The sequence below is a fragment of the Tiliqua scincoides genome, chromosome 1, assembly GCF_035046505.1.
Source record: "Tiliqua scincoides isolate rTilSci1 chromosome 1, rTilSci1.hap2, whole genome shotgun sequence".
Taxonomy (NCBI): domain Eukaryota; kingdom Metazoa; phylum Chordata; class Lepidosauria; order Squamata; family Scincidae; genus Tiliqua; species Tiliqua scincoides.
The window spans coordinates 209380062-209406827 of NC_089821.1; the positions used below are offsets into that span (position 1 = coordinate 209380062).

The 26766-nt window shown below is 42.8% G+C and overlaps 1 protein-coding gene across 1 annotated transcript in view; it reads left to right on the forward strand.

The window, feature by feature from the left end:
• ARFGEF3 (ARFGEF family member 3) overlaps window positions 1-25105 on the forward strand; it is an 82633-nt gene extending 57528 nt beyond the window's left edge. The window contains exons 21-34 of the mRNA XM_066611238.1: window positions 35-180; window positions 1667-1846; window positions 3076-3220; window positions 4686-4808; window positions 6501-6604; window positions 7542-7686; window positions 8940-9068; window positions 10894-11070; window positions 12395-12509; window positions 14811-14913; window positions 16066-16197; window positions 17211-17341; window positions 21229-22456; window positions 24914-25105. Coding sequence (XP_066467335.1) covers window positions 35-180; window positions 1667-1846; window positions 3076-3220; window positions 4686-4808; window positions 6501-6604; window positions 7542-7686; window positions 8940-9068; window positions 10894-11070; window positions 12395-12509; window positions 14811-14913; window positions 16066-16197; window positions 17211-17341; window positions 21229-22456; window positions 24914-25105 — 3050 coding nt within the window. The remainder of the gene's footprint in view (window positions 1-34; window positions 181-1666; window positions 1847-3075; window positions 3221-4685; window positions 4809-6500; window positions 6605-7541; window positions 7687-8939; window positions 9069-10893; window positions 11071-12394; window positions 12510-14810; window positions 14914-16065; window positions 16198-17210; window positions 17342-21228; window positions 22457-24913) is intronic.
• The last annotated feature ends 1661 nt before the right edge of the window (window positions 25106-26766 follow it).

Genomic DNA, 26766 nt, shown 5'->3' on the forward strand with positions numbered 1-26766 from the left:
AACAGGTACTCCGTGACTGTGTGTTTTTTCATAGGAGAAGTAAAATCTACCCAGGACAGGAGAAGCGCGCTCCATTTGTTCCGTCTAGGAGGTGCTATGCTCCGAATTGTAAGGAGTAAATCTCGTCCTTTACTCCATCTCATGCGCTTCTGGAACTTAGTGGCACCTCATCTAGTGGAGGTGAGACGAATAGTGAAGAAAAAGATCCTGCATCATGCTTTTGGATATTATATTAAAATTGCGAAGGGCAATGCTGGCATTATTTAAAGAGATGGCATACCTATGAACGAAATGTAAGAAAGATTATACCCTGTTGCTTTGGAGAAAAATAGTTTTATATGAGGGGACTTGCATAGCCATTGGTCTCTAAAGCATTGCTCAGACATAAGCTAAATGGGGCTAGAAAATGGTAAAGCAGAAGCTGTCTGAATCTCCTGCTGTTCTGTTTCCAGCCTATAGCATGTAGAATGTGTTCATGAGACCTTGGTGATATAGCAGTTCTGTTTGCCCTGTTGTTTTGTGACTAGTAATGAGTTTCACTGTTTCTTAGTCCCCGTCCCCCCCATCTGCAATATGGGGATAATCTTTGCCTATCTTGCAGAGGTCTTAAAGGACTCCTGCTATAATCCATGTCTTAGAGCACATCTGAATTGCTATATAAATACTTAACAATAATAAGTTAGGGCCAGTGAAGCAGAACCTGCATAGCTCACTGTGAAAACATCTTCAAGTTATAGAGACCCATTACCTATTTTCTCTCAGTATACCTATTAATATAGGTGGTAATATAACATCTTCATACCTAGTGGGTTGGCATCCTTCAGTCTCGGAAGACTATGGTATCTCGCTCTGAATAGTGGTTCTGGAACAATGTCCTCTCCAGTGCGCGAAGCCTGGGTAAAGTAGATATGGAGGATAGACCCATGCAGCAAATCCCCCCTCTCCATGTTGCTGAAATAGTCCAATGGAAAGGCAGAAGCCAATACGGTTGGTTCCAGTAGCGTCACAGGAGTTGCCAGAACGTGATTGTGTTCAGGCATGAACTGCCTCAGGGACTCCAGCTCCAGGTTTTGCCTTGAGGTTGACTCATGAAGCCTTTTCCATAACTAAATGTAGCCACAAGGCAGTGGAGGTTTGGGATCAGAGTTTTCCTTCTCTCAGATGAGCTGCCTTCCCAGGCTAACGAATCCCATCTACCCGGTGGCTGTTTAGTCACCTCTTACAACAAGTACAGCCAAACTGAGGGCCTATTCTTATCCCCAGCCCCCAGGGGTTTTACCTAGTAATGCAACATATATTGATGCTGTTTTTTGTGGAATACTAAGTATGGCATTTGTTCACAATATTCCTTGCTTTGTAAAATAAAAAATTAATTAGATGCACTTCTAAGCCTGTTTAGAAAACACGCTATAGTATATTTTTAATCCACATGTTATTTGTTGGCAACTTGTTCTGTACCATCCTCTAAGGAATTTGAAACTGCCTTTTGTGTGTCCACACAAAACTCTCCTCTGCAGCACACTGGTTTTGAAGATCATTTCCAGTAGACTGTAGCTATTTTTAAAGCTAGATTCCCCCTTTTCCTTTAATATTGCCTGCTAATTCCTGTTGTAAAGTACTGTTTTTCCAGGGCTAACATTTAGCTCTTCACTCTCTCTATTTGCAGGCTGCCTGTCATAAAGAAAGACATGTTTCCCAGAAAGCTGTCTCTTTCATCCATGACATCCTAACAGAGATTCTGACGGACTGGAATGAGCCCCCTCATTTTCACTTTAACGAGACACTGTTCCGTCCATTTGAGCGTATTATGCAACTGGAGCTCTGTGACGAGGATGTCCAGGATCAGGCAAGGACAATCTTGATTACTATGGCAATGGTGTCTGCCATCAAGTTATAAGTTAAATTAGTGATAACTCTGACTCTTATTATAATTTTCATTAACCAGGATTGCTGAGAGCAGATTGTGTGCAAGGCTCTTTTTCACTTGCAGTTCAGTACTAGTGCAGACACCTGCTAGTTATTTCTTTTTTGGGGTGGGGTGGGGGTGGGACCTGAATTCTCAGCATTCACTTTTAAAAGAAAAAATCAAGTGTCTTTTCATCATGGCTGCAGAGAAACGTTTTTAGTAGTGAGGGCAATGCACTATTGTGAATCTGCAAAATCAGTCAACAGGTCAGTGAAAATTGCAGCCAGAGATATTTTGGCTTTAGCACCTGCTGAATAGCTTGCTCTGTCCCCTGGTTAGTCAAAGTGGGATAAATTAATAAACAGTATAGCAAAGTTTTCATGGTAGATGCAAGTCTCAGAATTTGAATTTTCTTTGCATAAAATTTGGATGGTTATGACATAGATTGGTATGTGTGCACACGCACAAACACACATGCAGCAATTAGAAAATTGTTATTGACAAATGCTTTTTATTAAATCATGTTTGGTTCTCTATAGCAGGGGTGGGCAAACCCAGGCCCAGGGGTCATTTGCGGCTCCCGCAGATCCCCAATCTAACCTTCAGGGAGCCCCCAGTCTCCAATGAGTCTCTGGCCTCTCAGAGACTGCTAGAACCTGTGCTGGCCCACGGCTGCCAGGCAAGCATTTTAGAGCAAGTCCTCTTATAGTCTCCGTGTTTTTTCAGCTTTTCCCTCTGCGTTATTTTACTCTCCCCCCCCCATTGCCTCTGAACAACTTATGCCTCCATGTGTTTCTGGCTTAGTCTGTATGTTTTCACTGTGCAAGAGGTGTGTGGCAAACAGTTTCTAGTTCTCATGTAGTTCTACATGCCTGTATTATAGTTCTCATGTGCATTATAAATAAGCTCAGTAAAATTCATTCATTCATATAAGTTCCATTTCTGATGTATTCATTTATGTAAATTCATTCAAATTTAAATGTAAATTAATTCTTTTTTTCTCCATCTCCAACACAGTGTCAGAGAGATGATGTGGCCCTCCTGCCAAAATGATCCATAGCAACCCACCAAATACTTAGCTTTATTCTGTAGCATATAGGAAAACACTGTTTTCTTCTCTGTGCAAAGTATTTTCTTTACAATACTTTTCTATGCTTTGATTGTGCCAGGTGGTTACATCGATAGGTGAGCTGGTGGAGGTGTGCTCAACACGGATCCAGTCAGGCTGGAGGCCATTGTTCAGTGCCTTAGAAACCGTTCATAGTAGCAGCAAATTGGAGGCGAAGGAATATCTTGTTGGAGAGTATTCAATGGGTAAGACATTGCTGTATCCTTTTCTCCCACTTCTGAGAGTTTTTTAAAATGAGAGTTTTTGAATAGCTACAGTAATTCATGGCTGACGTTTTTGGTGGATTGGAACTGTGTTAATGTTTTGAACCACTAGTCAGTTCTGACAGATCTTTTCAGTGACCATAACAATTTTTCCAAAAGACTGAAAAACTGATGACAAGGTTTCTTTTCCACTGTTACTTGTAAAACTAGCAAGACTCTTCTCTAATTTTTGGTGTGATGTTACAAAAACCATCGAGGATGTTTAAGATTATTTATCATAGACAAAAGCAACATCAAAACCACTGATCACTCCATTTTGGGCTTTTCCTAGCCTCTAGTCACTACTTCTAGTGGCACTGAATAATAATAATAATACAGGTATTTATATACCGCCTTTCTTGGTCGTCAGATTTCTCCTCAGACTTTATTCAAGGCGGTTTACATAGGCAGGTTATTTAAATCCCCGTAGGGATTTAAATCTGCCTAATTATCCGCTTGGTGATTGCATCACACATTAGATTTGCCACCCATGCACAGTTTGTTTGTTCCATACTATAATCTGCTGACTCTATCTGTAAAATGTGCACAGTAATTAGTATTTGTATGATTAGTAATTTTTTCATAAAATATTGTGCCAATTTAAGATTATATATAAACTGTACAATGGGGCTGGAGGAGAGTCTTATTCTGAATTAGTTTTGTTTACCTTTGGTAACTATCAGGGAAGGTACCGGAAGAGGGCAGGCTGACCAAGGCGAGTAGCTTCTAGTGGTTAGCCCTTCCAGCTCTCCACTTCCCTTTTTACTGGGTCAGCAGTTGAATGGTGGGGGCTGGTAGCTTCTATCTGCTACATCCACCTCAGGCTACAGAGGCAGGGGAGGGATCTAGGAAAAAAAGCCCTCCTTGAGAACACTGAACATCAGGTATTCGTATTAAAAATCAAAACCACTGTAGCAAGGCAACCCTCTGAAGTACCTGTGAATGATAGGCAGACAAAGAGGTAGAATGTAACTGATGTATTAAAAATCCAAAATAAAGGGAATTAAACCAAATTGGCAGGTGGGGGAGGTGAGGAGGACAAGTACAAGCAGGTTGATGAAAAATGCCTGAACCTGACTGGATGGACCCAAAGAAAAAACTTGACCAAATTAGGTACAGTAACTACTAACGCCCAGCAGATGGAGCTGGGATGCTACTTCAGCAGAGTACGAGCCCACACTCCCAAAACACATTGCCTTGCTAAACAGTGTCAGCACAGGTCTGTTTGTAAATAATCACTTATGACTGGGGACATATGCTTGCAGCTGTTGGGGACTACACACACATAGTTCTATTAGAAATTCCACGTTGAAACTGCTGGGCTGTTTGGAGGGTAGGCAAGGGTTCTTTTATCTGAGACATTTCATGTGTATCTATACCAGCTTTGTACCTCTTCATGTTTCTTCAGGAAAATGCCAGGCTCCTGTGTTTGATGTTTTTGAAGCATTTCTAAATACAGACAACATCCAGGTTTTTGCCAATGCGGCCACCAGTTATATCATGTGCCTTATGAAGTTTGTCAAAGGACTGGGTAATGCTTTTTGTTTGTTTAAACTTTGATAAAACAAGTGTGTACTTTCAGAATTCTCTTCTGGGAAAAGTAAAAAATAGATCTGAAGTGGCAGATGGCGGGCCTCTATACCAAACAGCAGTCTAAATCAAGAAATGCTTGTTTTAGATTTTACGCATTTTAAATGTGTGCAGTTCTGGGAACATTGAATGTGCATTAACAGTTTGGCTCTGTGATTAAGCAGATGTACTCAGGGAGCTATTATGAAGTTCTGCTCTAATTTCTCAGAAAAATTTGGATGTTCCAAGACTGCTGGGATGGTATTTCTAGTCTGTTTTCACATGGACCAAACGAGTCCTTTTTTCCATTTGCTGCTCAGAGACACAGACCAATTCTGTATGCATTTTCATGAGAGTAAGCCTCACTGAACACAATGGGACTTACTTCTGAATCGATGTGGCTAGGATTGGGCTCACAGTCCTCTTTTATGTCTTCATTTCACTCATGTTTGCCAAAACTCTGCAAATACTTTCAGAACTCTCTGAGATGAATAATCAAAGGCTTCTTCTTGGTAATTAGTGTGGAGTGGTGTGGTGTGTAATTTTTCAAAAGGCAGGATGCAAGTATATTTCTTCCTTGCATTTCTCAACTAGAAGAACCACCAAGGGAATTTAGAGTAGTGCAACTGTTTGAACAATGAAATGCTTTACATGGCAGCAAGAACATTTGCCCTCCCACACCGCACATTGAAGCATTCAGCGACTGGCTTTCCTCCAGTTTCCTTCATGAGGCACCCTTCTTTTGTGCATTGCCTGTATACCAGTAAGACACAAAATGTGTCAATTTGGGTGTGAAAATAAGGCACAGAGAAGGCGCCCTTGGAGTGAGAGTTCTGTCTAGGCTAGAATGAGTATTGTGCTGCTGCAGCAATCAGGGTGCTTGTGTCTCCTCCACGAGAAGCCCTCTGTGCAAGCAAAGCTGCATCCATTATGCCTAGTTTCTGCACTGACAGGATTCTTTCTACCTCTGTCTTTCCAGTTAACTGTCATAAACTAGATATTTTGGGGGATGTGGGTTAGAAATGAATAACTGGCTTCCATAGTAACCATACCAGCTCATAATACAGGTATAACCTAATTTACCTGCGATTTTACCTCAACGCAATGAGACGGGTCCTTTAAATCAAAGGAAAAAAGACGTTTAACAATAGCTTCATTAATCGGGGAGAGGGCAGCTGGTAGACAATCCTTCAATCTTTCTCTTTCCAGGCACTTAGAACAGCCAGGCAAATGATTCCTCCCTTCCCTCTGAGCACTTGAAAGAGTGCAAGTCATAATCACTTCTTCCATTCTTTCTCTGGGCTTCCGGGGAAGGGAGGGGTCGCTGCCTCGCAATGAAGCCTTTCTAAGCACCTGGAGAGAGACTGATTGCCTTACATTACAAAAGGTCAGCAAGGTTGTTTTTAAATCACTGAGCGACTTTTTTTTAAAGATTTTTTTTTTCACAAACATACATCAACAAGACAATACAAACAATACAATACAGTACAAACAAAACAAGGACATTGTTTTTTAAATGGATGTGCTTTAGTATGATTTTTGCTATCCACATGAGTTCTGGAAACGGAACAGTCATGAAGAATGAGATTGAACCTGTAACCTCATTGCCTGGAGCACTGATGTTCTTTCTCAATTTTTCTTTCCCCCTTAACAGGAGAAGCAGACTGTAAGGAGATTGGCAACTGTCTGCCAGGATCAGGATCCACATCTACAGACTTGTGCCTTCCTGCTCTTGATTACCTCCGACGGTGTTCTCAGGTGTGTTCAATGATGCTGTTGTCCTCTGTGACAACTTCACATGGAACGAATGACCCGTGCAAGCTGCTCAGAACTGCATCCCTGAGAGGTCTGTACTATGAAGTGAGGCTTGTGTCTGCTGACTTTTTGCACTGGTCACTGCAATGTGGAGATAAGCCCTGAGCCCTCCTGGTGAGCCACATCATATCAGTAGCCCACTGCATGAAGTAGTCTGCACCCAGATGAGTGATGTGTTCCAGACTAAAATGGTATCTTAACATCACTTGTGAAAATATCATTGCTCAGGATTTTGAACTACTAGCAGCTGCTGAAAACATTTCTAATGTTTGCATTACAAAATACAATTTTACATGAATTTCTTTTTGGGGGGGAATTTCAGTAGCAGTGGGGGTGCGCAAATATGTGCAAATCTCACAGTGCTCTATAATGTTTTCCTGCCTGAGCAAGCAGAGGAAAGCACTACTGCTCCTAATAATTGGTGGACATCTGTCTCTTCTGCTTAAACGCAAAACATATTGCCCGATTACTCACCACAGGTGACAGACACTTTGATCCAGGTCTTGTGTGCATTTGATCAGTACAATGAGACTCAGCTCCCCATGCACAATCCACGCTGATCCCTTGCAAATATGGAAAATCCCATGTTGAACTAGGTGTCACAGCTGTATGGGATAAAATGCAATATGCTAGCAACCATGCACCACATTGCTCATTTCCTTTTTTGCAGATGGCTCAACTGACTTGTAATTGTAACATTATAGCATGAATTGCAGCACTGGCAAAATTCCTTATGCTAAAATCTCCAAATGTTTTAACAAACCATTCCTTCACTCTTGAGTCTTCCACATGAAATTTAGGAATTAAACTGAGTCACATGGTATCGTGCTGGCGCATATCCCAGTACTTTATATTTGTTTTTGTGTTTGTTTTTTTCCAGTTGCTTGCCAAAATCTACAAAATGCCCTTGAAGCCTATGTTTCTCAGTGGGAGACTTGCCAACTTACCCCAGAGAATACAGGAGCGATCCGCTAGTAGTGAGGACGGCATTGAGTGTGTCCTTTCTGATTTTGATGACAACACAGGTAAGAAGAAAAAATGACTGTGTGATTTTAAAGAGGCACGAGCTCTCACTAGCACTTATGTAATTCTCTAAATGGTACTTACCCAAAGTGGCTTCTTGGATAGGACGAGGGCATTTTCTATCTCTGTTCCATACGTTTGGATACACAGAAAATGTATCCTCCTTTGGGAAACACAAATTGCAATCTGACATCACTTTCATTGACAGGAGATAAATTCAGTAGAATGGAAAGGTTGAGATTATCAATTGTCTCAAAAGTATTAGGATGCAATCCTACCCGCATTTACCCATTCTCTATAATAGGGCTTACTTTTGAGTACACATGCCTAGGATTGGGCTCTTAGTATCATGATACTTTGTGTAGTACTCTCTCTCTCTCTCTCTCTCTCTCTCTCTCTCTCTCTCTCTCTCTCTCTCTCTCTCTCTCTCTGTGAGTTAACACCATCAGTATAATGTTTTGATCCAGTTAGAGCACATACGCATAAGGAAGTAGTCTTCTCAGCAGGTATTCCCATCAGGATGGGATGTTGCCTGGGATTTCCCAGAACAGTCAAACAGCTCTTTCTTTAAAGCTTAAATCCTGTTGAGCAGTTATTTGAAGGGGCTCAGTTCTGCCTCTCCTCCACTCCCCCCTTCCTGCCAGATAAACAGCTGATTAGCTCTAGTTTCTGTGGATCCATGGTTTAAAAGCAACTGCAATCCTGCCAAAAAATAAGGGAACCCAATTCTAGAATTTGCAGGATCTGTATGATGCTCTGCATTATCAAGAGTGCTCTGCAGGGACACAGGTGTGGGATACACATGTGACTCTGACTCCCATGAAGGGGCGTTTCACTGTTGGCATGTGCACACCCATACTTCGTATTCGTACTGAAGGAATTTTAAAAGACAGGAATCGGACATAACTGAAACTCATGTCAAGTGCCCCAGTGAGAATATGGGAGTTCTTCAACAATGGTGAAAGAAGTGAATGATCTTTGCTAAAGAGTTTTTCACTAGATGTGAAAGGTTGACAAGGGAGGTCCAGTGCAGACATAAGGAACTCCAATCATTTTTTGTTTGTTCCTGTTCACTTAATAAATGTCCAAATCCATCTCTACTGGGAATCAAGATGACAGAAGCAAGTGATCAACACCTCACAGTCACTTTCTATACTTTCAATCGACTGAACTGGACAAAGAGAAATTATCTAGCAAAAAGGCATGTACTGTATCACTCATGCATAATTTCTCAGATAAATTTTTATTTCCCCAGGCCTTATCAATGTCTGGATCATTCTGTTAGAAGAGTTGACAACTGCCATATCCAACTGCCCACGTCAACACCAGCCTCCCACTCTGGATTTGCTCTTTGAACTGTTGAGAGATGTTACCAAGATACCTGGTAATTGATTGAATTTACAGACCAAATTTTATGAGTAGTGTATAGAAATTAAATATAGTATAAAAACAATATTCCTGGGTGACTTTGGGCCAGTCACAGTCATCCTCACCTACCTCACAGGGTTGTTGTGAGGACAAAAGGAGGGAAGAAACCATGTACACTGCCCTGAGCTCCTTGGAGGAAGATGGTAAAAATAGGCAAATAAACAAATATTACATTTTAAAAAGACAACATCAAATTACAGACTAAGAGATTGCAACAATAGCAGATTAGGGATGCTTTCTGAAAGAGATTCTAGTACTTTGGGGGCACAATCCTAACATCGAGTTAGGCTAACCCAAGTCCCTTGGGCCGGCTTGGGAGGGTCACAAATGTGCCATAAGGTACATTTGCACCTCCTCAGAAGGAAGCCAGGCCGGCACTCCCAAAAGCTCCGGCCTGCATAGGCTGACAGAAGTCACTGCTCCAGCTTCCTCCCATTGCCTTGGGAGGATGAAAGGTAGGCGTGGGGGAGGCAGGGAGGAAGAGGGAGAGAGTTGTTCCTGGGCAGGGGGCGGGTGGGTGATGGGTGGCCCTGGGAGCGGGTGGGTGAGAAGAGGGAGGCGGGGCTAGGATCTGTCAGTTCCCCTCTCTCCTCGGACTTGTGCAACCTCCAGTGGTGGCACAAGTCCGAGGAGACCCATTGGGGCCAGCAGCCCTTACCCAGAGGCTTTGGGAAATGTTTCCCCTGGTCTTTGGCTAAGCTGCTTATGGCCCCTATCCTGTGCTGGATACAGCGCAAGCTTCTTGATTTACCTGTTCCAGCACAGGATAGGATTGCGCCCTGGGACTCCCACTGAGAAGGTCTTTCTCCTGGAAGCTGACCTCACTTCCCTATAAATAAACTCTGGAGCATGACTTCATTGGACAATCATAAATGCTATGGATGAGATGCTTGCTTCCTGAGTTAATCAGGACCCTAATGTGTTCTAATTACAGGCATTATACTTGTGCTTTCTCAAAAGTTTGGAGCAGGGGTGCCCAAACCCTGACCCAGGGGCCACTTGTGGCCCTCAGGGACTCCCAATTTGACCTGCAGGGAGCCCCCAGTTTCCAATGAGTCTCTGGACCTCTGGAAACTTGCTGGAGCCCATGCTTGTCTGATGCAACTGCTCTCAGCATGAGGGTGACTGTTTGACCTGTTGTGTGAGCTGTGGGATAAGGGCTTCCACCACTGCTTGCTGTTTCACGTCTGTGATGCATCAGCGGCAGCAAAGAAAAGGCTGGCCTTGCTTTGTGCAAGGCATTTTATAGGCCTTGAGCTATTGCAAGACCTTCATTCATTCATACGTTCTATTTGTAATATATTCATTTATGTAAATTTATTCAAATTATATCTGTAAATTAATTATTTTTTCTCAGTTTCCAACACAATGTCATAGAGATGATGTGGTCTTCCTGCCAAAAAGTTTGGACACCCCTGCTTGGAGGATAACATAATGTGGGAGGCTGCCATTAGTTTATTTGCATGGAAGTGCAAATAATAATAATAATAATAATAATAATAATAATAATAAAACTTTATTTTTATCCCGCCCTTCTCCCTAACGGGACCTAACGGGACCCTGCAAAGGCAGGTATTAAAAGATGGAGCAGTTCCCTGGATAGTGACACTTCTGTTGTAGTCTGCTTTCATTTCTGGTTAATCTGGACAAAGAAGGCCAATGAGTATAAGACATAGATGTCAGCTTGAGCGATCCTAGATGTGTTTTTGAAGACAGAAGTCCATTATCATGCTTGTGTTGGTTTTTTGTTGTTGTTTATTTGTTTGTTTTTAATCCTCCAGGTCCTGGATTTGGTATTTATGCTGTTGTACATCTTCTACTCCCTACAATGTCTCTTTGGCTCCACCGCAGCCACAGTGATCATTCCTACTGGGACATGGCATCTGCTAATTTCAAGCATGCTATTGGCCTTTCTTGTGAACTGGTAGTAGAACATATTCAAAGTTTCATACATTCAGGTACGAACAATTTATTCTCAGTAGTCAAATATCACTGTGGACAAACATGTCTCTTGGTGTTTATAGTTAACAGAATAATCAAGAGTCTTACATGAATCAGTAACTAGCTAATGCACTAGGAGAGTGGGTAAAGAATGTATTTTCCAATTTACGTGATCAGTGCTAATTAGTCGTAAGAATAATAATATTGGCAATACAATAATAATTAGAGAACCAGAGAGGATAATTATGTTTGAGTAAAAAAAGTGCAATTGTTGTGTGTGTGCACTAAAACGCAATAAAAAGCTACCCTCCTATCTGAACTGGGGAAAGAAGCTTCTTCCCAACAGCAAACTATCCAGCATAATAGAACTCTAAGGGCTCAGTCCTATCCAATTTTCCAGTGCTGATGCAGCTGTGCCGGTGGGGCGTGCACTGCATCTTTTGGTGGCGAGTCAGTCACAGAGGCCTCCTCAAGGTAAGGGAACATTTGTTCCCTTATGTCGGGGATGCACTGCAGCTGCACCAGTGCTGGAAAGTTGAATAGTATTGGGCCCTAAATCTAGTATAGTTACAAACATATAACTATACTGGTGTTCTCTGCTGCACAAAAACTAAATCTCAAGCAAACATCCCTATAATTATCCTGAAAAATCTTTTGCATTATCCCTGCTTATAGTTGGTACACCAGATAGAGACAAAGAGTAGACAAGGAGTCTTTAAGAAAATAAGGAAGCTGCATTTTAGGTTTTAAAAAAAGCAAAACTGCAAATAGTTCAAAAGACCAAAAAAAAAAAAGATTCAGAATGTTAACCAAACCTCAGTGTTTAATGCCACAAACCACTTTCCACACACAGCATGACTTTAACCAAGACACAGAGAATCCAACATGAGCACAGTAATATTTTATGCATTTCAGCTATGAGCTACCTTGTGCTTGTTTTAAGATAAAAAGGTGAGAAAGAAATTGTGGAAATAAAATAAACACTTTTGCTGAACTAGGGCCCAATCCTATCCAATTTTCCAGTTCCAATGCAGCCACAATGCAGTCCTAAGGTAAGGGAACGAATGTTCTCTTACCTTGAGGAAGCCTCTGTGACTATCCCCCTACTGCAGGATGCAGCACACACCCCGCTGGCATAGCTGCATTGGCGCTGGAAAGATGGATAGGACTGGGTCTTTAGTCAGTGGTCTATATAATACTGGCTGAGGGCAAATGTACTGGATTCAGCCATTCTTATCAGTGTTTACAGTATAATTTCAGTAAAACCTTCCCCAGTCACAAATTATTCCTCTGCACTGCAAATCTGGAACACCAAAACCAACAACCTTAATTCTTCTGTAGATATTGGCTATGAGAATATGATCAACGCAATGTTGAAAGATCTCTTCAAGTTACTGGTAGCTTGTGTAGCAGAACCCACGGAATCTATCTCAAGAGTTGGCTGTTCTTGTATCAGGTAATGCAGATTTCCTTTCTATATTTGTCAACCCATTACCCAATAATAGGGTAAATTAAAATGTACGTTTTCCATCTCTCAGCAGACAGCAATTTGTTATTTATGAAAACAGTTTTGACACTAAATGCAACAGTGGAGAATGGAAGTTGCATGGAATGTATATATTTATTTATATGGCACCATCAATGTGTAGCTTTACATTGAGTGAAAAGACAGGTTTTTTACCCCCCCCCCCCAAAAGCTTACAGTCTAGGTCAGGGATGTCAAACTCATTTCATACAGAGGCCTGAAGTTAGCATTCATGGTGCCTGCTGTGGAATGAAAGTGACATCATTTAGCAGAAAATGACATCATTTAGCAGATGATGGCTAGAAATAAGCATTTTTTCTCACATAGAAACTCATTAGCAGCAAATGACAGAAAAGAAAACATGCAGATCTTGATCATATTTTAAAGATATGAGAGTGCCCAATGTATCAAACTGGAAGAGCCCAATTATAAAAGGGGCCACATTCAGCCCACAGACCTTATACTTGACACCCTTAATATAGATAATGACACAAGAAAAGAAGAAGTGGAAAAGGTGCAAAAGAGAGCCACTAAGATGATTACTGGGCTGGGGCACCTTCCTTATGAGGAAAGGCTACAGTGTTAGGGCCTCTTCAGCCTAGAAAAGAGACGCCTGAGGGGGGACATGATAGAGACATACAAAATTATGTGTGGGAAGGATAAAGTGGATAGAGAGATGCTTTTTAGACTCTCACATAACACCAGAACCAGGGGACATGCACTAAAATTGCGTGTTGGGAGGGTTAGGACAGACAAAAGAAAATATTTCTTTAGTGAGCGTGTGGTTGGTCTGTGGAACTCCTTATCACAGGATGTGGTGATGGCATCTGGCCTGGATACCTTTAAAAGGGAACTGGACCAATTTCTGGAGGAAAAATCCATTATGGGTTACAAGCCATGATGTGTATATGCAACCTCCTGATTTTAGAAATGGGCTATGTCAAATGCAAGGGAGGGCACCAGGGTGCAGGTCTCTTGTTTTGTGTGCTCCCTGGGGCATTTGGTGGGCCACTGTGAGACAGAGGAAGCTGGACTAGATGGGCCTATGGCCTGATCCAGCGGGGCTGTTCTTATGTTCTTAACCAGGGGTGGGGGCAGGGTGTGAACAGGAGAAGCATATGCAATTTTAGTCACATATACAAGCTAAGTTACAGGAGGGAATGGAGACTGTTAAAATCCAAATCAGTGCTATTTTGCTTTTTTGGTAGTTTCCCTAGAAGAAAAAGAAGGATTTATCTCTAGGGACTTCTCCCATTGAACCAAGAAAGCACCTGACAAATCATAACCTTAGCAAGATACTTCTGCTAGTCTCTTTATGTGAGGTATCATGAGATCACAGATACAGATCACAATCCAGAAAATCTAGCTTTTAACCTTTGACATTAGCAATAAAGCAGGAGATTGTGCAACTGTCTTACTAAACTTCCCCCCAAAAGAGAAAGTTGCATCACACATCAGGTATTTTTCCATAGGTGCTTTGGAAACATATTCCACAGTTCAGGTAGTGTTCACAAGTACAGAGGTTAGGGAATAAGGGAACATTTGTACCGTGCCTTCTTCCCCATCAAGAAATGCAGTGATGTGTATGTGGTAAATAAAAAGTTACTTAAAAGAAATGGGAGTTAACTTATTATTGCTGCATAATAGTTCTTGACACATTTGAATATGATAAATTATCTTTGCTTTCTTCTCATGGCACCTCAGTTTACGCTGGTAAAATATGATGTATTGAGAGGATAGTTCCTCAAAGACATAATGTGTCATTAAGCCACAATATTTTCCAATTGATTTGTCATTTATAGCAACTCTCTATTGTTAGGGTGTATTTTATCCTCCTTTTGCCAACAGATAATGGAGTCTTTGATGGCTCAGGTGTCCCCAAGGCATTCAATATATCTGTGGCTGAACTGGCACTTGAAGTTGGGAGTAGTTTCAAGCCCTTACTTAGAAGCACAAAGAGTGGATACAGGAGCTCTTTAATGTACTTGGAACTTGTATGCTACTTCATGGGGGTGGGGAGAGATGCAAGAGTTCCTCCTTCGATGTTGCACTGGAAGTATAACCAGCTTGCTTGATATCTGTCCCAAGCTGCTCTGGTCTAAACATTGGACCACCCTTGGCTCTTTGTAGTTCAGCATCAGTAAGAACAGCTGTTTGGTTTCCCAATCCCAATTTTGTGATTCTGTTGTAAACAGAAAGAGTTTGTACAACCATCTTTCTCCTTGCCTACAGGTATGTACTAGTGACAGCTGGCCCTGTTTTTACAGAAGAAATGTGGAGGTTGGCATGCTGTGCGCTCCAGGATGCGTTCTCAGCTACTCTTGAGCCAGTGAAGGTATGACTATGTTTTCCTTTATGCTGTCCCTCCCCGTGTTTTCTTAGATGGGTTACTCTGACCTACAACAGTTCGTATATGACCACGTCTTCCACTTTGGGGAGTGCTTGCATGGCAGCATTGTTTACGGGAAGCAGAAACGCACTTGCATGGTATATCAGAAGCCACTATTTCTGTTGCACTAGGAGCATCTGCTGTTCACACATGAACTCCACAAGTTCAGCCAAGTGACTTATTGTGGCTCCGTGCATTCTCAGTGTTCAAATGGGGGAGTAGCAGTCATGGATCTACCTCCCCAGAATCACTTAAAGCTATTAAGGGCTCAATCCTACCCTGCACTGGAACAGGCAACCCAAGAGGCTTGTGCTGTATCCAGCGCACGATAGGGGCCCAAGGCAGCTCAGCCAGAGGCAAGCGGAAACTTTTTCCCTTACCCCTGGGTAAGGCATCTTTTCTCCTATGAGTCTTCTTGGACTTGCGCCACCTCCTGAGGTGGCACAAGTCCAAGGAGAGCGGAGCAACTTGAAGCCACTCCAATCACCCTGGGCATGGAGGTTGGGATCCGGCATAACCTCCTGCTCCCCGCCCGCCCACCCCCATGTCCTCCCCCCACCCAGGAAGTCCTCCCTCCTACCTACCCCAGAGCCTTGTGTCGGCCCAGCTGGGCTGACACAAGCCTTTCAGAGGAAGCTGCCAAGAAGGCTGGATTCAGCCTCTGTGTATCAGCGCATCTCTGTGCGCCGACGACGCAGCTTATTCCTGAGGAGGCGCAAATATGCTTTACGGCAAGGGACTTGTGCCAGCCCAACTCATTTTCAGGATTGTGCCCTAAGTCTGTTTCCCTTATATTGACAGCACAGATCCAGTTGCCAGTCTATGTGGCTAGTGCTAATTCCCCTTGCCACAGAGGATAGGTGCATCATGTCCACCTTAGTAAATGTTTATTGCAGGTTTGACATACATTAAAGTGCATTTCTGAGCCTTTTAAAAAAGGAGAAGAAACCAGAAATTCATCACATGGTTGAGGGAAATTCAGATGTCAATGCTGTAGCAAATTAAGCTTAGAACTTTTTATCAATGTAAAATGCCTTATTGGCTGCTCGACAAACCGTGTACGATGTGAATGTTACTGTGTGTTTTTTTTTTTGGTAGAATCTGTTGGGCTATTTCCACAGTGGTTCTGAAAACTTTAGTGGTGATGCCTGTGAGGTAAAAGTGGCAGCCCCATCCCTTTCACCTCGTGCTGAAGCAGAATATTGGAGAATACGGGCCATGGCCCAACAGGTAAATGACCATGCCCCCAAAGCAGGATCTGTATAGTGAGCAAATGTGTGCAAAATTGCACCTGAGCTAAGGTTGGTTTAACCTTAACACTCTCAGTGAAATCCATGGAATTTAACATTGGCCCAAACTGTTTGCATTACAACCACTTCCCAGTTAGATCTGTTAACATTTTAAGTTTTTCTTTTTCTTTATGGGGTGGCTGTGGGGAGTATTTTTGTTTTTAGAGAGTCTGATAAAGATATGGCTTCTTTAGCCAATTAAAAAAGGCTAGAATTAATACATCTTCTGGGTGTTTCTGAACCTTGCTTCTCTTCCCTAGTTGAGGTCTCTAAGAAGACATGATAATGTTTGTAATGAAATCTATTCTTGCACTCGGTGACCCAGTAAGCAAGTCGAAGGGCCCAATCCTGTCCAATTTTCAAGCACCAATGCAGCTACAATGCATTTCTTCCAAAGAAATGTACCCTTATCTTGAGGATGCTCTGTGACTGCCCACCACCACCACCACACAATGCAGCCCATGCTCCATTGGTACAGCTGCGTTGGTGCTGGAAAGTTGGATAGGATTGGGTCCTAAGTTACTCTGTTGGAGGGAGAGGATCATCACTTGTTCTGTGTGCTCTTTGCAGTTTTATTAACTCCATTTGCAGTCCTAGGCTTACGATATAGAAGGAACTGCTTTGTAGTTGACTGGGACTGTTGATCAATTGAGCCTGTACTGGCTACTCCTTATTCTGAATGGGCAGTTCACTATAGTCTCACACCTTGCTCAGTCTTGTTTGAGTGGAATTCTTGATATCCACAGTCGTTAGGGCTGGCAATGGGGTCCTCCTCTAAGATCTCATCCCAGATCCAGACTTGTTTTGTGAAGAAGATTGTGGGGCATCACTCAAGGCCAGAGATTTAACCTAGGGCGTGACACTGGCAAATTGTGTGTTGTGTTGCTGTGCTGTACTCCTTCCCTCACTTGGCACAGGAGCTTGGCAAGTTTTGACATGAAATTTGCTCTCTAGGTGTTCATGTTAGATACTCAGTGCTCCCCCAAAACTCCAAACAACAAAGAGGGATTTGAACATGCTCAGTCTTGCGTGCTTATCATTGAACTGCCTCCTGACAAGAAACCCAATGGCCATACGCAGAAGAGGTAAGGCAAGGTTTTCTAATGCAAAAGGGAAAGCAATACAAGTCACCCATGAAGAAAATGTGGGAAAGAAAGGGAAAATCTTCACAAATGTTTAAAGCTGGACAAATGTGCCTGTCATTGTGAAGGATGAAAGACAGTCAACACTGATCCCAAGTGTGACTATAGTCCATTATTTGCAGTGAAGGACACTTTTTCATCCCACCATTCTAGTCTTGCCTCAGGTCATATTTAGCATTCGCAGAGTGACCTTGGTGTCAACAGCAAGCATACGTAGAATGCAGACCATTATTGCAACTCTGAGGCCTGCAACTGTTGACGCTGGATGTGGATGAGCCAGTTTGGGGGAGGGGGGGAGGATAAAATGTGTAAAGTGACTCGCAAGGAAGTATTGCATAAAGATGTCAGCTCTTGGATCCAATTTCCATATTTATGGTTGACATTTTGAAATCTGCTGTTTGTTAGTTGCCTGGCTGAATCAGATCAAAGTTCACCAGCCTTCTGTTTGCAACCAGTTCAATAGCTTTAAAAGTTAACAAGAAGGTATGAAGATGAGAGCTAGTCCCTGTTGCTTGTTCTGTCCTCTGTGTCTGCTTCTGACTATGGAGGTTCCATTGAGCAACCATGACTGTAGCTGCCATGAGGCCTACCCTACATAGTTTGGATGAATGGGCAAGAAGAGAGGCAGAGGCAAGATTAATCTCTTCCACAGCTGTGCATATTTTGTATTGTATTGGCAACCTTCAGTCTCGAAAGACTATGGTATCACGCTCTGAAAGGTGGTTCTGGCACAGCATCTAGTGTGGCTGAAAAGGCCAATCCGGGAGTGATAATCCCTTCCACACTGGGAGCAAGTGCAGTCTGTCCCTGGTCTGTCTCCCTGGCTATGGGCCTTCCTTCTTTGCCTCTTTGCCTCAGACTGTTGGCAAAGTATCTCTTCAAACTGGGAAAGGCCATGCTGCACAGCCTGCCTCCAAGCGGGCCGCTCAGAGGCCAGGGTTTCCCACTTGTTGAGGTCCATTCCTAAGGCCTTCAGATCCCTCTTGCAGATGTCCTTGTATCGCAGCTGTGGTCTACCTGTAGGGCGCTTTCCTTGCACGAGTTCTCCATAGAGGAGATCCTTTGGGATCCGGCCATCATCCATTCTCACGACATGACCGAGCCAATGCAGGCGTCTCTGTTCATATTTTATTTATTTATTTATCGTATTGCTATCCCATCTTTCTTCCCCCAGAGGGCACCCTGGGTGGCTGTTTTCTTTCCTGGGAGCAAGTTTTGTGCTACTGGGTTTGTCTCAAGGACCAAACCTTCCTCAGTTGCCTAGGGTTTGGAGTGCTTCATGGTTACTTGCCCTTCCCCCAGTTGGAGATTTTCAAATTGAAAAATGTGTGTGCCATAATTGTGTGCGTTGTGTTGGAGGGCTTTTTTTTTCCTTTTGGATTAAGCCGCCTCTGCTTAAGCTATGCAACTGGTGCAGAACAAACAACATTCATGCTGTCTTTTGTTTGCCTACACAAAAGGTGCCTTTGTGTTATAAACAATGTATGAAGACTTCCTAATTTGTTTTAGCAGTTTTATCTATGGTAAAGTATGGCTGCTCCCTGACCATAGAAGGCATATCACAATATTTGATACCTTGCTTGAGCGTGTCCTGCATGTACAAATCAGTAACAATGCTGAAATCTTGTTTTCACTGAGTGGAGTTTCTCTTTCTGATTTTCCCCCCTTGGAATGCTGCATAAATGCACAGGAAACTTGGGTAAGGGAGCTTCTTTTCTTCCCATGCGGTTTCATGCCAAAAAACAAATGTACGTTCTTAACCAACATTTGATTCACATTCTTCCAGAGAATGTATCATCTTAGCCAAGTGTACTAGAGCAAAAGGAAATTGCAGTTTACCAACTGCCTAGTTTAAATGATTGCACTTTGGTTTTCTTCAGCAAGTAAGCGAGCTAGTACGATTGTAGTTGCAGCCCCATGATGGATGGGGACTGTTCTATGAAACACTTGTGAAGTGGAAGCCTAACTCCCATGAGAAAGTTCCTGTGTATCAACCTCCCCTCCTCACCACTGTGTTGTGCAAAAGCACCAAATATGTTATTGTGGGATATCTGCTAGTTTACCATTAATGACCTTGGGTAGCAAGGAAACTAGCTAGCACACACAGTGCTGGCATTCTTAATATTTCACTATGAATGACTTGCCTACACTCTAAAAGGAAACACAACCCAGAGCCACATCTGCCACTAAATCAAAATATGCATGCAGTGGGGCACGTCACTTTGGTCAGTAGATAGTCCAAGCTTGGACTGAGGCATAAAAAACACTGTTCAAGAACAGCCACTAGAGAGTGTCAGAGCACAACAGAACAATGTTGTGCTCAGAGCACAATTTAATAAGAAGGACCTAGAGCTGAAAAAATACATGGTGGTTACTTAACATTCCATGTAGCTGAATGGAAGCATCATTGCATTTGATTATAGACAAGAACAGATAGATGTTTGTATTCAGTCCTGTCTGAAAAAGTGTCTTCTGTTTTTAAATGCTATATTTTTAATGAACTCTTTATCTGTTTGTCCTCCTTTATCCACATGCACTTTCTTGGCCTTTCACTTTTACTCTTTTGGATCAATCCAGAACCTTATATACATCGATATGTTCCTGACAGATCCTCTGTCAGAAGCTGCTTCATAGGACCCCCTAGATGGCTGGTTAAAACCCTCAAACTTTATAGTTTATAGTCTGTACAGTGTTACCTTGCTATAATAATAATAATGAGTCACAATTATTCTGTAATGTGTTTGCATTTAATATTGTAAATTAATAATGCTTATTTGTATTTTGCAATGAATCAATTCTTGCAGTGAATTTGCAAAGACTTGATTTTATTTGGAATGGTAATTATAAAAGTTAAATCTAAAGTTAGTGGTTTGGACACTTGCAGCCCAATCCAGCCTAAATGCTATGCTGTATCCCACGGGGGATTTTTGGCTACTGGAGGTTCCCTCTGGATAAGGTGGTATTTATTCCCATGCCCTGGTGTAAGCCCCAGTTCAACTTGGGTATCACTGGCAATATCGCTGGTTCAAGTCTGTGTTGATCCGTGCAGGTGGGTCAAGCCTGGGAAGGGCCTTGAGATTTGGCATGCACTGACTCTCCCACCTTCCCCTGCTGCTGTGCTGAACTTACCAGCTCTAGAGGGCCTCTGTTGCTCTGCTGGTGCCAGCAGGAAGGCTCCAGCCTCGGTCTTGTGCTGCCGCAAAGTGTTTTACAGCACCGGCACAGGCCTTTGAAAGAACTGGGCCGTTGGCCTGCAAACTGTTTAAAGGAAAGATTAAGTCATTTCTGCCCAATGTCGCATATACACAACAGAAATCAAAGGTGTACACCTGTGGGCTGGGCAGAAGTACTTTAGTGACACTATTTGTTAAAAACTTAAGTACGAAATACCCCCTTGTTTAAATTTTGGAGCATTCAAATAACAGTTATATGTAAGTTGTGAGGAGGAATCTCTCATGGATAAATTCTGGGATACTACACCTGTCCCCTCTGGAGTGTGTTATATTATTCTCTCAATAATGGGGTCCTGGGCCATGGTCCTGGTAGCATATAATGTAGCTACATTGCTGAAGCTAATGTTTTGATGGGGGGACCCCATGGGAGCCCAATCTTGCATCACCTTGAGTTTCATGATGGAAGAAAGGTGGGATAGAAGCATAAGAAATAGTGAAAATCTTCTGAATACAGGTTATTTTGGAAATTTAAGTATTTCCCCACTGAGCTTCTTAGTGGAAGAGCCTAAATGTGATTCATTGACTGATTAAATAAGTCTTAGTGATAGTGATCTAAATCTGTTCTCTTCTCCCTTCCCCCCCCCCCGCTGCATGAAGTATCCCTTTCAGAACAATAGTGGTGAGCTTGCTGTCCCATCAAGTGCTACTGCAGAATTTATATGATATCTTGTTGGAGGAGTTTGTGAAAGGGCCCTCTCAAGCTGAAGAGAAGACGACCCAACAACTGCCAGAAACCAAACTGGCTGGCTTCCTCAGGTACATTTCTATGCAAAATTTGGCTGTCATCTTTGACTTGCTGCTGGATTCCTATAGGACAGCCAGAGAGTTTGACACAAGAACTGGGCTGAAGTGCTTGCTCAAGAAGGTATCTGGTATTGGTGGAGCTGCCAACTTGTACCGCCAGTCAGCCATGAGCTTTAACATCTACTTCCATGCCTTGATCTGTGCTATTGTGACCAACCAGGAAAACATCACTGCAGAACAAGTGAAGAAAATCCTCTTTGAGGATGACGAGAGAAGCACTGACTCATCCCAGCAGTGCTCCTCAGAAGATGAGGACATTTTTGAAGAGACAGCTCAAGTAAGCCCACCAAGAGGGAAGGAGAAGAGACAATGGAGAGCCAGGCTGCCATCACTAAGCGTTCAGCCAGTCAGCAATGCAGACTGGGCTTGGCTAATTAAAAGGCTTCATAAGCTATGCATGGAACTATGTAACAATTATATTCAGATGCACCTGGATTTGGAAAATAGTGCAGATGAGCTCCCAGTCTTCAGGGGAGACCCTTTCTTTATTCTTCCATCATTTCAGTCTGAAACATCCACCCCATCTACAGGAGGGCTGTCTGGGAAGGACACCCCTTCGGAAGATGACAAAAGCCAAATTAGAGACTCTCTCGCTGAAAATCTCACTCCTAAGGGAGGAAATGGAGATGTGCTGCTTCTTCCACCCCTGAGTCCCAAAGGAGAGAAAAAAGACCAAGGCAGGAAAAAAGAATGGTGGGAGAGTGCTGGCAACAAAATCTACACCATAGCCACAGATAAAACCATATCAAAGCTCATGACTGAATACAAGAAGAGAAAACAGCAGCATAACATGGCCACGTTCACCAAAGAGATGAAAGCTGACAAGAAAGGGGAGCCATTAAGCACAAGGGGACCAGATTCACCCCTCCCACAAAGGCCACAAAATCTGGTCGATCAAGGCCAAATGAGACACTCCTTCAGTGCAGGACCAGAGATTTTGAGACAAGAGAAGAGGCCGCGCTCTGGTTCTACAGTCAGCTCACTCAGTATATCTATCCGTGATGGTGAGGCACAAATACAGGTAAGAAAATGGAGTAAATGTATATATTGTAAATGAAAGCAGTTCCGGTCCTCATTTGGGTATAAGCAGGAAATGTCTCTTATAGAAATCTTAATTGTTCTAGAATATGGAACACTCCTATTTTGTCACCCAGGGCCTGCCTGAAGCATTTGGCACCGTAGGCAAAATATTAACATGTTACATCTATCCACGCACACGGGAATGGGTTCCAGGCCCCCTTGCCGAATATCAAGCCTCAGTAAGGATACTTTGCTTCTCTGTGAGCTTCCTCTGATAGCTTCAGCTCCTATCAGGTTGCTTGTGATGCACCTACCGTTCCTGGTATCACTCAGTAGTTGCTGATGCCAGTGGTGTAGCTAAGGCATCTGGCACCCAGAGGCACAAAAATTTTTTACACCACAATCTGACAAATTCTGGAAGTCATTGCAATGACATCACAACATCACTGCCAATTAGTTACAGTGTGTTTAGAGTGATTGCACGCCGCTTTCAGCAGCCGACAACTTTTCTGCATTTTTTTCCCCTCGAAAGTGGGGAGGGAAAGCAAAAAAAAGCACAGGTCGCCCAACAAAAAAATAACCAACAAAAAATCAGTGGCCTACTTGATGACATGCACACAACTGAATAGGAGTTCTAGAATTAGCTCTACTTATTATTACTAGGAACATTTGCATACCGCTTTTCAACCAAAAAAACAAGTTCACAAAGCAGTTTACAGACAAAGGGCGCAATCAATCCTGCACTGGAACAGGCAAGCCAAGAGGCTTGCGCTGTATCCAGCACAGGATAGGAGCCCAAAGTAGCTTAGCCAGAGGTAAAGGGAAACTTTTCCCCTTACCTCCGCGTAAGGCACCCTCGCCCCATGGGTCTCCTTGGACTTGCACCACAAGTCCAAGAGTGAAGCGGCTTGAAACCACACCGAACTCCCTGGGAACGGGTTGGGATCTGGCGTAACTGCCAGGTTCCAAGCCCACCTCCTGCTCCCTGGAGCCGCCCACCGCCCATCCTCCTCCCACCCTGGAATGCCTCCCTCCGGCCTCCTCCCCACCCACCCTAGAGCCTTGCATCAACTCAGCTCGGCACGGAGGCTTGTGTCAGTCACCGCAGGCCACACGCCTCTGCGCACCAGCTTTGCCAACTCCCGAAGAGGCACATTCGTGCCTTATGGCACATTTGTGACCCTCCTGGGCTGGCGCAAGGTGGGGCTGGGACCCGGCAGTTATACCGGATCCTGACCCCTGTTCCCAGGGAGTTCAGAGCAGCTTCAAGTCCCTTGCGCCAGCCCAAGGGTGCCTCTGGATTGCCCCCAAAATAAAATAGCTATGTGAGCCCTTTTGGGATAGGGAGCCACTATCTAAAAAGATGCAGAAGAACACCAGCAAACTGCCACTAGAAAAGACACTGTGCTGGGGTGAATAAGGACAGGTATTCTCCCCCTGGCAAATCTAAGAGGAACAGGACTTGCAAAATTGCCTCTTTACCCAGTTAGCAGGGGTAACTGTATATGATACATGGAAATGAAAGCTGACTCGTACTAACACTTTATTGGTTCCATGCTTTATCATAATAAGACCTCTTTGGCTCTCGGAACAATCAGTCTCATTGGTCAATTCAGAGTTAAAGAAATCCACTTCTGTTACATAAAGCAGGTGTGTTTTCCTTTTATGGTTATTTGCTATAACTTTTGCTACGATGTACTGTAGAATAGATAATTCAGTGTTGTTTCATTGCATTCTGTATGAAATTACCTTTCCGGTGATATAGAACATAGAGTACCACAATTTTGACCACTAGTTTCAAGCTCCTCCAACCTTCCCTCAAGGCCTGATACCTGGAGCAATGTACTCCCTTGACCCCCCCCTTAGCTATGCCACTGGCTGATGCTATCTGCTGCCTTCCTTATAGAGTATTTCTTTTAGTTTATTATTTTGGTTCCATTGTCCCACAGACTTCTCCATACATCTTGCCGTGGCCCAGGTGCACCATATGCTCAGTGCACCAAGATAGCTTGGGATAGAAAAGGGCCTTCCATTTGTTCCTGTCACAACCAAGTTTTCTGCTTATCTAGGTTTCTTTTCAAGTTGGAAAAAAACACTTTCTAAATTGTAAAGGAAGGCTATGGCAACTGGTGAGCTTATTTAATTTTGATGCTCCCTTTTATCTGAAATCATCATTCTTATTTTGCACTTCAAACTTTTTTAACAGCTAAGGGCCCAATCCTATCCAATTTTCCAGCACCAGTACAGCTGTAATGCAGCCCCAAGGTAAGGGAACAAATGTTCCCATACTTTAAGGGGGTCTCTGTGACTGCTGCCCCATCACAAGATACAGTGCATGACCCATTGGCACAGCTGCACCGGCACTGGAAAACTGGATAGGATTGGGCACTAAGTCTATAGCTATGTTTATACCAACTCAGACCATTTTTTCACTCTTTTTTCCCCTGTATTATTTTAGGCATGGACCAACATGGTACTGACAGTTCTTAACCAGATCCAGGCCCTTCCAGACCAAATTTTCACAGCCCTCCAGCCAGCAGTGTTTCCCTGCATCAGTCAGCTGACTTGTCACGTGACAGACATCCGGGTTCGTCAGGCTGTCAGAGAATGGCTGGGAAGAGTGGGCAGAGTTTATGACATCATTGTATAGTAGGTATTTGTTACATTACCAAGGAAACACTTCAGTGCATACATATAAAGTGTAGTTATTGGAAATGTTATTGGGCTGGTTAAGGGTTGTTCAAGTAACTGCCTCTTGATAGTGATTAATAACTAATCACATGCTATTAACTGCTTAAAAGTTCAGTCCAGTCTTGCTCACACCTAAAACAGTCTGTGATCCTACTGTATGTCCTCTTGCACAGAGTTTCACAAACGAATACCAAGTATTAAATTAGGCTTAGCACATTTGATGTTGCATATTTTCCACAGGTGAAAAGGTAGATTGAAATATTGTATTGCTGGAGCAAAGGGAGTGGAAAGTATAGTGAAATAAACACCTTCCACTTGACAAGCATGAAATGCTTTACTGGATACAAAGTATATTTGTCAGTAGACAGTCAGATTAAGGGGCTGCATTTTTCATGATGTCAGCATTTCTCTACTCAAATGCAATTTTGTCCTCCCAAATCAAAAGGCTTGCAGATTTGATTTACTTGTGAGTAGCAGGGTTGCTTAGGGATGTCGTTAGCAGCAAACCTCACTGGGACCCCAAATCAGGCAGATTGCCATTTCTGCATTCATACAACAAGGTAGTGGAAGATTCAATAAGTAAATCTAATCACCTGGGCCAGTTTAACTTTTCCTATAGAACATGCAATGAAAAAAAGAGGCTTCCAAACTTGACAGTTTTCAAAATTGAAGCACAAGTTTAATCCGGTGTCTTCTTTATTGAGATGTACCAGCTGTACATGAACTTCTCAGGCACTTCTAATACAATTTGTTGTCATCCTAGAGGTGCTGTGTGGAAAAAGTCATGCTGCTGAAAATATTCTAGAAAATATCCTGACACCAGATGAGCCAGAGATGGAATGGTTAATTCTATGTAGAAAAATACATGCTCCTATTGCATAGATTTCAAAGACCATCAAGGGAGGAGAAGTCAACACAGAGAGTGAAGAAAAAGAATGCATTACTATAGGTCATCTTTGTTTCCTGCAAAATATAGTGTTGTAAACTAGGCACATGATACTGTTCTTCTGTGCCAACAAAGGGTGACTGTCCAGGCACCAGTGAGCATGTTTGAGTGGGATTCAATAGACCAACTTTCCATTGGTTCCATTCCAGAACCATCCAATAGCAACACAGGCTCTTTTAAATCATTTTTCTTAAGACAAGTTCTCCAGTATATACAGCTGAAAATATAAAAGCTATTAACTAGGCTTTTTCCTATCAAATGTGTGCAGTTTGTTCAGTATTTATACTATAACGTTAAATGTCAGCATTAAAGGGAATTAAAAATTAATTTAAAATAAAAATGTGATTTTTATTTAGTATATTAATATACCACCTTCTGCCAGGTGTGCGAAAAGTAATTTACAAATATATTAAATTTGATAGACATAACACAAAAAGGGACATGAGGTGAAAGAATGGCTCTGGTATAATAGGGTTAACAAGGGTCTGGTATATCAGTCAGAGTCCTAAAGGAAGCTGATTACAGGCCAGTAGGGTGGGGGGTCTCTGTCATACCTCAGCTGTGTCCAGGAGCAGGGCAACTGATAGAATCAGCTCTGGGTTGGGAAAATCTAAATAGTAGTTAGTCCCAGCTGAGCCAATGGAGGAGGCCTCAGTGTCTTCCTTACTGCTACT